The sequence below is a fragment of the Poeciliopsis prolifica genome, unplaced genomic scaffold (genome assembly GCF_027474105.1).
Source record: "Poeciliopsis prolifica strain line A6 unplaced genomic scaffold, Auburn_PproV2 SCAFFOLD082, whole genome shotgun sequence".
NCBI lineage: Eukaryota > Metazoa > Chordata > Actinopteri > Cyprinodontiformes > Poeciliidae > Poeciliopsis > Poeciliopsis prolifica.
In genome coordinates this window covers 1,520,802-1,534,607 of record NW_026562457.1, presented here as the reverse complement: position 1 = coordinate 1,534,607, position 13,806 = coordinate 1,520,802, and the positions used below count along the sequence as shown (strand labels likewise).

Genomic DNA, 13,806 nt, shown 5'->3' with positions numbered 1-13,806 from the left:
ACACACTGATACACACTGACACACACTGATACACACTGACACACACTGATACACACTGACACACACTGACACACACTGACACACACTGATACACACTGACACACACTGACACACACTGATACACACTGACACACACTGATACACACTGACACACACTGACACACACTGACACACACTGACACACACTGATACACACTGACACACACTAATACACACTGACACACACTGACACACACTAATACACACTGATACACACTGATACACACTGACACACACTGACACACACTAATACACACTGATACACACTGATACACACTGACACACACTGATACACACTGACACACACTGATACACACTGACACACACTAATACACACACTGACACACACTGACACACACTGACACACACTGATACACACTGACACTACACTGATACACACTGATACACACTGATACACACTGACACACACTGATACACACTGACACACACTGATACACACTGACACACTAATACACACACTGATACACACTGACACACACTGATACACACTGATACACACACTGACACACACTGACACACACTGATACACACTGATACACACTGATACACACTGACACACACTGATACACACTGACACACACACACTGATACACACTGACACACACTGACACACACTGACACACACTGATACACTGACACACACTGACACACACTGATACACACTGACACACACTGATACACACTGACACACTGACACACACTGACACACACTGACACACACTGATACACACTGACACACACTGACACACACTGACACACACTGACACACACTGATACACACTGACACACTCTGACACACACTGACACACACTGATACACACACTGACACACACTGACACACGACACACACTGATACACACTGATACACACTGATACACACTGATACACACTGACACACACTGATACACACTGACACACACTGACACACTGATACACACTGATACACACACTGACACACACTGACACACACTGATACACACTGATACACACTGACACACACTGATACACACTGACACACACTGATACACACTGACACACACTGACACACACTGACACACACTGACACACCCCGACACACACACTGACACACCCCGACACACACACTGATACACACTGACACACACTGATACACACTGATACACACTGACACACACTGACACACACTGATACACACTGACACACACTGACACACCCGACACACACACTGACACACACTGATACACACTGACACACACTGACACACACTGACACACACTGACACACACTGATACACTGACACACACTGACACACACTGACACACACTGATACACACTGACACACACTGACACACACTGACACACACTGACACACACTGACACACACTGACACACACTGATACACACTGACACACACTGACACACACTGATACACACTGACACACTGACACACTGATACACACTGACACACTGATACACACTGACACACTGACACACACTGACACACACTGACACACACTGATACACACTGACACACACTGACACACACTGACACACACTGATACACACTGACACACTCTGACACACACTGACACACACTGATACACACTGATACACACTGATACACACTGACACACACTGATACACACTGACACACACTGATACACACTGACACACACTGACACACACTGATACACACTGATACACACACTGACACACACTGACACACTGATACACACTGATACACACTGACACACACTGATACACACTGACACACACTGATACACACTGACACACACTGACACACTGACACACACTGACACACCCCGACACACACACTGACACACCCCGACACACACTGACACACACTGATACACACTGACACACACTGACACACACTGATACACACTGACACACACTGACACACCCCGACACACACACTGACACACACTGATACACACTGACACACACTGACACACACTGACACACACTGACACACACTGATACACACTGACACACACTGACACACACTGACACACACTGATACACACTGACACACACTGACACACACTGACACACACTGACACACACTGACACACACTGATACACACTGACACACACTGACACACTGACACACACTGATACACACTGACACACACTGATACACACTGACACACACTGACACACACTGACACACGATACACACTGATACACACTGATACACACTGACACACACTGACACACACTGACACACACTGACACACACTGACACACACTGACACACACTGACACACACTGACACACACTGACACACACTGACACACACTGACACACACTGACACACACTGACACACACTGATACACACTGACACACACTGACACACACTGATACACACTGACACACACTGACACACACTGACACACACTGATACACACTGACACACACTGACACACACTGACACACACTGATACACACTGACACACACTGACACACACTGACACACACTGACACACACTGATACACACTGACACACACTGACACACACTGATACACACTGACACACACTGATACACACTGACACACACTGACACACACTGACACACACTGATACACACTGATACACACTGATACACACTGATACACACTGATACACACTGACACACACTGATACACACTGATACACACTGACACACACTGACACACACTGACACACACTGACACACACTGATACACACTGATACACACTGACACACTGACACACACTGATACACACTGACACACACTGACACACACTGACACACACTGACACACACTGACACACACTGATACACACTGACACACACTGACACACTGACACACACTGATACACACTGACACACACTGATACACACTGATACACACTGAACACACTGATACACACTGACACACACTGATACACACTGACACACACTGACACACACTGACACACACTGACACACACTGACACACACTGATACACACACTGATAACACTGACACACACTGACACACACTGACACACACTGACACACACTGATACACACTGACACACACTGATACACACACTAATACACACTGACACACACTGACACACACTAACACACTGACACACACTGATACACACTGACACACACTGATACACACACTAATACACACTGATACACACTGACACACACTGACACACACTGACACACACTGACACACACTGATACACACTGACACACACTGATACACACACTAATACACACTGATACACACTGACACACACTGACACACACTGATACACACTGATACACACTGACACACACTGATACACACTAATACACACTGATACACACTGATACACACTGACACACACTGATACACACTGATACACACTGACACACACTGATACACACTGATACACACTGACACACACTGACACACACTGACACACACTGACACACACTGATACACACTGATACACACTGACACACACTGACACACACTGATACACACTGACACACACTGATACACACTGACACACACTGACACACACTGATACACACTGACACACACTGACACACATGACACACACTGACACACACTGATACACACTGACACACACTGATACACACTGATACACACTGACACACACTGATACACACTGACACACACTGATAGACACTGACACACACTGACACACACTGACACACACTGACACACACTGATACACACTGACACACACTGATACACACACTAATACACACTGACACACACTGACACACACTAACACACACTGATACACACTGACACACACTGACACACACTGACACACACTGATACACACACTAATACACACTGACACACACTGACACACACTGATACACACTGACACACACTGACACACACTGACACACACTGACACACACTGATACACACTGACACACACTGATACACACTGACACACACTGATACACACACTAACACACACTGATACACACTGACACACACTGATACACACTGACACACACTGACACACACTGATACACACTGATACACACTGACACACACTGACACACACTGACACACACTGACACACACTGACACACACTGATACACACTGACACACACTGATACACACTGATACACACTGACACACTGATACACACTGACACACACTGACACACACTGACACACACTGATACACACACTGATACACACTGACACACACTGACACACACTGACACACACTGACACACACTGATACACACTGACACACACTGATACACACACTAATACACACTGACACACACTGACACACACTAACACACACTGATACACACTGACACACACTGACACACACTGACACACACTGATACACACACTAATACACACTGACACACACTGACACACACTGACACACACTGACACACACTGATACACACTGACACACACTGATACACACTAATACACACTGACACACACTGACACACACTGATACACACTGATACACACTGACACACACTGATACACACTGACACACACTGATACACTCTAATACACACTGACACACACTGACACACACTGACACACACTGATACACACTGATACACACTGATACACACTGACACACACTGACACACTGATACACACTGATACACACTGACACACACTGATACACACTGACACACACTGACACACACTGATACACACTGACACACACTGACACACACTGATACACACTGACACACACTGATACACACTGACACACACTGACACACACTGATACACACTGATACACTGACACACACACTGATACACACTGACACACTGACACACACTGATACACACTGATACACACTAATACACACTGACACACACTGACACACACTGACACACACTGATACACACACTGACACACACTAATACACACTGACACACACTGATACACACTAATACACACTGATACACACTGACACACACTGATACACACTGACACACACTGACACACACTAATACACACTGACACACTGATACACACTAATACACACTGACACACACTGACACACACTGACACACACTGATACACACTGACACACACACTGATACACACTGACACACACTAATACACACTAATACACACTGACACACTAATACACACTGACACACACTGATACACACTAATACACACTGACACACACTGATACACACTAATACACACTGACACACACTGACACACACTGACACACTAATACACACTGACACACACTGATACACACTAATACACACTGACACACACTGACACACACTAATACACACTGATACACACTAATACACACTGATACACACTGACACACACTGACACACACTAACACACTGATACACACTGACACACACTGACACACACTGACACACACTGATACACACTGACACACACTGACACACACACTAACACACACTGACACACACTAACACACACTGATACACTAACACACTGATACACACTGACACACACTGATACACACACTAACACACACTGACACACACTGACACACACTGATACACACACTAACACACACTGACACACACTAACACACACTGATACACACTAACACACACTGATACACACTGACACACACTGATACACACTAACACACACTGACACACTAACACACTGATACACTGATACACTGACACACACTGATACACACACTAACACACACTGACACACACTAACACACACTGATACACACTGACACACACTGATACACACTGACACACACTGATACACACACTAACACACACTGACACACACTAACACACACTGATACACACTGACACACACTGACACACTGACACACACTGATACACACTGACACACACTGACACACACTGACACACACTGATACACACTGACACACTGATACACTGACACACACTGACACACACTGACACACACTGATACACACTAACACACTGACACACACTACACACACTGATACACACTGACACACACTGATACACACACTAACACACACTGACACACACTAACACACTGATACACACACTGACACACACTGATACACACTGACACACACTGACACACACTGATACACACTGACACACACTGACACACTGATACACACACTGACACACACTAATACACACTGACACACACTGACACTATACACACTGATACACACTGACACACACTGACACACTGATACACACTGACACACACACTGACACACACTAATACACACTGACACACACTGATACACACTAATACACTGACACACACTGACACACACTGACACACACTGATACACACTGACACACACACTGATACACACTGACACACACTAATACACACTGACACACACTGACACACACTAATACACACTGACACACACTGACACACACTGACACACACTAATACACACTGACACACACTGATACACACTAATACACACTGACACACTGACACACACTAATACACACTGATACACACAAATACACACTGATACACACTGATACACTGATACACACTGATACACACTGATACACACACTGACACACACTGACACACACTGATACACACTGAACACACTGACACCACTGACACACACTGACACACACTGACACACTGATACACACTGACACACACACCACTGATACACACTGACACACTGACACACACTGACACACACTGACACACACTGACACACACTGATACACACTGACACACACTGACACACACTGACACACACTGACACACTGATACACACTGACACACACTGACACACACTGATACACACTGATACACACTGAACACTGACACACTGACACACACTGACACACACTGATACACACTGACACACTGACACACACTGACACACTGATACACACTGACACACACTGACACACACTGATACACACTGATACACACTGATACACACTGACACACACTGATACACACTGACACACACTGACACACACTGATACACACTGACACACACTGATACACACTGATACACACTGACACACACTGACACACACTGATACACACTGACACACACTGACACACACTGATACACACTGATACACACTGACACACACTGACACACACTGACACACACTCTGACACACACTGACACACACTGACACACACTGATACACACTGACACACACTGATACACACTGACACACACTGATACACACTGATACACACTGACACACACTGATACACACTGACACACACTGACACACACACTGAGAGCTGCAGCAGAGTAACCCCGCCCCCATTCTCCTCCAAGGCGTCCCGGTTGGCCGACGTCTCCAGACTGCAGGATGACATCATCAAGGTGAGTCCTGGCTGGAGCGAGTCACCTGGAGGTCAGGAGGTCACAATAAGTGAGGACTGCTGTTTGTGTTGCAGCTGACGGACAAGATCAAGAAGCAGGAGAGGTGAGGAGCTGCGGGGCAAAGAGGGCAACAAGCCCCCTTATTGCCCTGAGACTAGGTTAGCTTCACATTGTGGGAACTTATTCAGTCACTGATGGGTATTTTCTCAACCTACATAAAAAGAACCAGAGACAACGTTAATTTGAATCAATTCTTCTGCAGAAGATGCAGAAGAGCTTGGTCTTCCTGCTCTGCTGTCACAGCTGGTCTTTCATTGAATGAAAGGGGATCCTGATAAGGAATCGGGGGCACAGGATGCAAACAGTTTTACGACTGAGCTCCAAAAACTAACCTTTATAGGAAGCACAAACTGGTAACTACTTATGTAAGAATGATTACACAAGTTATGATCAATAATTTCTCCTGCTGTTCAGATTATTAGAAACATTGAAACGTTTTAATCTGCACAAAGTCCAAATAGATCAGCTCCAGTTCAGAAACACGAATGCTTCTCGTTCATCTGTGTCAGAGTTCATGACCCTGATGAACTCTGGTGGTCATCATCATCATCATCACCACCGTGTCTGAGCAGTAATGCTTCAAGACTTTTGTTGTCCAGCAGGGGGCAGCCAAGCTCCAGAAGCCCAGAAATGAACTGAACTGAGCTTCTCTTCCTGAAGTTGCTCTGTGGTTGCTGAAGTTGCTATAACTGTTGCGTTGCCTTGCAGCTTCCAGCGCCTGCAGACGGAGAAGGAGGCTCTGTACAACGACAGCAGGTCAGAACCGGAGCAGTGCCTGATGGGAGAGTGTTCTCTGGATCAGTGGCGTCATTTCCTGTTGACTTTCTTTGATGACATCATCATGAATTCCTGTGAAAGCTGAGCGTTAAATCTGCATATTAATTAATTTGCTCATTTATTTAATATTAATGAGCATTCATTGTTTTTATATTCTCTGCCTTAGAAGGAAGCGTCCAATCAGAACACAGTATTCTCTAAAAACGGGTCAAAGTCACATAAACTGAGCCCAGTTTACAGAACCGGGACCACCCCAACCCAGATAAACGGAATAACAGAACCGGTCCGACCCGCTGTGTCTGTGTTCAGGACGAAGATCAAAGAGATCAACCAGAGGAGAAGAAGAAGTGAAGGCGGCCAACCTGCGGCTGCAGAAGCTGCAGTCAGACCTGACAGCAACCAATCAGGTGAGAGCGCCGACTGTGACATCATCAGCGACTTTATCAACCCATCCGTTAGCACCAAACGGTTAGCACCAAACGGCCTCCATGTTTGTTCAGGCGGCAGCGGAGCTGAAGGAGCAGCTGGAGAGCAAAGAGACACAGCACCAGGAGGCTGTGCAGGCCCTGAAGGACCAGGTAACTACCCCCCCCCCACCCCCCCAAGACTCCAGGTCACTACCCCCGCCCCCCTCCCAAGACTCCAGGGAACTGCCCCCCTGTCTGCCTTTCTGCTTTTTGTCCCTCGTCAATAATTTCTCTCCGCTTTTGTGGAGGAACTGAACCCGGTTCTGGTTCTGCTTTCTGTCTGCACTCACTCTTCTTTTCCTTTCCTTGGCTTCCCTCTCTCTGCTGCCCCCTGCCTGCGGTACTGCAGGCAGCCAATCAGAGCGCGCTCAGTCAGGAGCAGGTGGACGGCGTCCTGCAGGAGAACGATGCTCTGAGGACGAACCTGGCCGCTCTGGAACAGGTAACAGAGCGCCACCCGCAGGAACACCGCCGTCACTGCAGAACGCCCAGAACCCTCCGTCCTCCATCCAGCGGCCCGGTTCCTGCAGAACCTTCAGGGTACTGACCGCTGCTGACCTGTGTCCAGATCCAGACGTCCAAGACGCAGGAGCTGAACCTGCTGCGGGAACAGCAGGAGGCGCTGGTGGCGGAGCTGCAGCAGAGGAGGGCGGAGCAGGAGGGCCTGCTGGCCCAGAGGGACGACCTCAGCTCCCAGCTGCAGGTAGCGTCCGGCAGGTTCTGACCCGCCGCCGCTAACAGGCTCCTCACGACTGACCCGACCCGCTGCTGTTCCCCCGCAGGAGTCCAGCTTCGCCAACAGGAAGCTGCTGGAGCAGCTGGCAGAGGAGACGCAGGAGAAGGAGCAGCTGCTGGGGGAGCTGGAGGAGACCAGGAAGGTAGGAAAGACACACACGCTACACACACGCTACACACACGCTACACACACGCTACACACACGCTACACACACGCTGCACACATGCTACACACACGCTACACACACGCTGCACACACGCTGCACACACGCTACACACACGCTACACACACGCTGCACACACGCTGCACACACGCTACACACACGCTACACACACGCTGCACACACGCTGCACACACGCTGCACACACGCTACACACACGCTGCATTGATCCCCAGACGGCGGAGAAGCGGAAGTCCATGTTGGATGACTTGGCATCTCAGCTGAACCAGGAGAAGTCTGACCACAAGGAGGCGCTGTCTGACCTCAGGCTACAGCATGAGAAGGAGGTGAGAGCAGAGCTGCAGGTTTCTGGCCTCTAAGGTACCGGGGAGGTCCAAACATTACTTTGACTGGGCCGTCTGAAGCTGATTGGTGCGTCTCACCCCTCAGGTCCTCGGGGTGAGAGCTCGCTACGAGAAGGAACTGCGGGTTCTGCACGAGGAGAAGAACCGCTCCGAGGAGGAGATACGGCTGCAGCTCAAGGAGGAGAAGGTTCTGGTTCTGGTTCCGGAGCAGCGGACCAGTCCGGGCCGGAATCTGACGACCGGTTTGTGTTTCAGGGCCGGACCAGAGAGCTGCAGGGTCTGCAGCAGCAGCTGGAGGAGCTGCAGCAGCAGCTCCAGGCCATGGAGGGAACCAGGGGCTGGTTCGAGAGGCGGCTGAAGGAGGCCGAGGTGGGTCCAGCTCCGGCCTGGAACCGGTACTGGTGGGCTTGGCTAGCAGAACCGCGGCCTGATTGCTGTCTGTGTGTGAGCAGGAGAACCTGGAGACGAACAGCGAGCGGCACCGGCAGGATGTCCAGATGCTGCAGGAGGAACACAGCCAGCAGCTGCAGGTAGCTGGAGGTCAGGGGTCAGGGGCCGGTTTTCTCTGGGGCAACAGGGAGCATCACTGGTGGAGTAACAGTCACTAACACAAGAAGGTCAGAGGTCGGTGTCTGATCTTATTTGAATAAATCAGAGCGCTGCTGTCGACCAGTGGGGGGCGCAGCAGCTCTCCCAGCCTAACGGTGGCCTTTGACTAGACCTTTTCTGAGCCCTTCCCAGATCAGTGGAACAGGAATAATTCTGTGTTTGCGTGCTGATTAGACGCACTTCTCGTTAGAGTTGCCGTCTCCCTGGCAACAGAGAGGTTAAACTGTTCCAACAGCCAATCAGAGCAGGAGTTTCCCTCCATCTGTCAGATCCTGCTGCAGTGGCGGCCAGCAGGGGGCGATGCTGCCGAGAAACCAGACACTTCCTGACACCTGATGAGTCGGATTGGGCCATCAGAAGGACGGTCATTAGAAGGTCCATGTTGCTCCCAGAACCACTATGGAGGTTCTGGATGACCCGGTCTAACAGAACATGGACTGAGTTCAGCTGGATGTCTTTTTTTCACACCTGGACGTAGATGGTGGTTCCGGGTGGGCTCTGGATGGATTCTGAGTGGGTCCTGGGTGGCTCTGGATGGTTCTGTTCTGTGGTTTTTCTTTAATCGGTCTAATTAAGGGAATGAAATCCTGGCGGTTTATTTATGTCAGGTGTTTATTCCCTGTAGGAGAAACGAGCTGAGATGGAGGGATGGAGGCAGCAGCTGGTGGAGGTGGAGAAAGAGAGAGATGGAGACAGAGAGACCATCAGGAAGCTCAGACAGGTGAGGTGTTCGTTGTCAGGTTCTCACCGACTGCATGCTAAGCTACTGAAGCAGCCAGCAGCTTCAGCAGCGACGGCGCCATTTCCACACTATTCCACTAGGAGGCGCAGTTGAGGCGCTTTTCCATTGGCAGTGCCCACCAACCGGTTCGGGTCTGCCCGGTTCAACTCTCTGCTGCAGCGACACTCGTTATCGGAGAACCTCCAGGTTCTGGTTCCGATGGACCCAAATAAGCCCTGATGTTTAACAATCTTATAGAAATTCATTGCTGGGGGCGTACTGTGGTGGCACAGGGCGTTGGCCCGCCCCACGTACTGTCAAACATACGAGCCGCAAGTGCCGCAACAACTCTTCAGAGAAAAAAAATGATTTAAAATAAAAAATTCATGATGATGGCGACTCAGATCAGTTGATTATTTCACCGAGCTTGTAAATATTATTACATCCTTATGGATTTAGGCAATGCAGTCAAAACATGAGAGAAAGACACGTTTCTCTTTCATCTGTGTTTCGGCACAGCTAGCAGTTAGCAGCTAGCATCTACTGACGAGCAGTTAGCAGCTAGCATCTACCGACAAGCTGTTAGCGGCTAGCATCTATTGACGAGCAGTTAGCGGCTAGCATCTACCGACTAGCAGTTAGCAGCTAGCATCTACCGACTAGCAGTTAGCAACTAGCATCTACCGACGAGCAGTTAGCAGCCAGCATCTACCGACGAGCAGTTAGCAGCTAGCATCTACCACCGAGCTGTTAGCGGCTAGCATCTACCGACCAGCAGTTAGCGGCTAGCATCTACCACCGAGCTGTTAGCGGCTAGCATCTACCGACCAGCAGTTAGCAGCTAGCATCTACCGACAAGCAGTTAGCAGCTAGCATCTACCGACGAGCAGTTAGCGGCTAGCATCTACCGACGAGCAGTTAGCAGCTAGCATCTACCGACAAGCTGTTAGCGGCTAGCATCTATTGACGAGCAGTTAGCGGCTAGCATCTACCGACTAGCAGTTAGCAGCTAGCATCTACCGACTAGCAGTTAGCAACTAGCATCTACCGACGAGCAGTTAGCAGCCAGCATCTACCGACGAGCAGTTAGCAGCTAGCATCTACCACCGAGCTGTTAGCGGCTAGCATCTACCGACCAGCAGTTAGCGGCTAGCATCTACCACCGAGCTGTTAGCGGCTAGCATCTACCGACCAGCAGTTAGCAGCTAGCATCTACCGACAAGCAGTTAGCAGCTAGCATCTACCGACGAGCAGTTAGCGGCTAGCATCTACCGACAAGCAGTTAGCAGCTAGCATCTACCGACCAGCATCTAGCATCTACCAACGAGCAGTTAGCAGCTAGCATCTACCGACGAGCAGTTAGCGGCTAGCATCTACCGACGAGCAGTTAGAGGCTAGCATCTATCGACAAACAGTTAGCAGCAGGCATCTACTGACTAGCAGTTAGCAGCTAGCATCTACTGACTAGCAGTTAGCATCTACCGACTAGCAGTTAGCGGCTAGCATCTACCGACGAGCAGTTAGCAGCTAGCATCTAGCATCTACCGGCAAGCAGTTAGCAGCTAGCATCTACCGACGAGCAGTTAGCAGATAGCATCTACCACCGAGCTGTTAGCGGCTAGCATCTACCGACGAGCAGTTAGCAGCTAGCATCTACCGACAAGCTGTTAGCGGCTAGCATCTATTGACGAGCAGTTAGCGGCTAGCATCTACCGACTAGCAGTTAGCAGCTAGCATCTACCGACTAGCAGTTAGCAACTAGCATCTACCGACGAGCAGTTAGCAGCCAGCATCTACCGACGAGCAGTTAGCAGCTAGCATCTACCACCGAGCTGTTAGCGGCTAGCATCTACCGACCAGCAGTTAGCGGCTAGCATCTACCACCGAGCTGTTAGCGGCTAGCATCTACCGACCAGCAGTTAGCAGCTAGCATCTACCGACAAGCAGTTAGCAGCTAGCATCTACCGACGAGCAGTTAGCGGCTAGCATCTACCGACGAGCAGTTAGCAGCTAGCATCTACCGACAAGCTGTTAGCGGCTAGCATCTATTGACGAGCAGTTAGCGGCTAGCATCTACCGACTAGCAGTTAGCAGCTAGCATCTACCGACTAGCAGTTAGCAACTAGCATCTACCGACGAGCAGTTAGCAGCCAGCATCTACCGACGAGCAGTTAGCAGCTAGCATCTACCACCGAGCTGTTAGCGGCTAGCATCTACCGACCAGCAGTTAGCGGCTAGCATCTACCACCGAGCTGTTAGCGGCTAGCATCTACCGACCAGCAGTTAGCAGCTAGCATCTACCGACCAGCAGTTAGCAGCTAGCATCTACCGACGAGCAGTTAGCGGCTAGCATCTACCGACAAGCAGTTAGCAGCTAGCATCTACCGACCAGCATCTAGCATCTACCAACGAGCAGTTAGCAGCTAGCATCTACCGACGAGCAGTTAGCGGCTAGCATCTACCGACGAGCAGTTAGAGGCTAGCATCTATCGACAAACAGTTAGCAGCAGG

The 13,806-nt window shown here is 49.2% G+C and overlaps 1 protein-coding gene across 1 annotated transcript in view; it reads left to right on the top strand.

The window, feature by feature from the left end:
* The window catches only part of gripap1 (GRIP1 associated protein 1), a 30,361-nt gene that overhangs the window by 11,378 nt on the left and 5,177 nt on the right, over positions 1–13,806 (top strand). Inside the window, 14 exon segments of the mRNA XM_055022138.1 lie at positions 7,353–7,400; positions 7,475–7,503; positions 8,169–8,216; positions 8,547–8,573; positions 8,575–8,644; positions 8,738–8,815; positions 9,054–9,146; positions 9,273–9,407; positions 9,487–9,582; positions 9,837–9,947; positions 10,051–10,152; positions 10,221–10,334; positions 10,418–10,495; positions 11,200–11,295. Coding sequence (XP_054878113.1) covers positions 7,353–7,400; positions 7,475–7,503; positions 8,169–8,216; positions 8,547–8,573; positions 8,575–8,644; positions 8,738–8,815; positions 9,054–9,146; positions 9,273–9,407; positions 9,487–9,582; positions 9,837–9,947; positions 10,051–10,152; positions 10,221–10,334; positions 10,418–10,495; positions 11,200–11,295 — 1,125 coding nt within the window.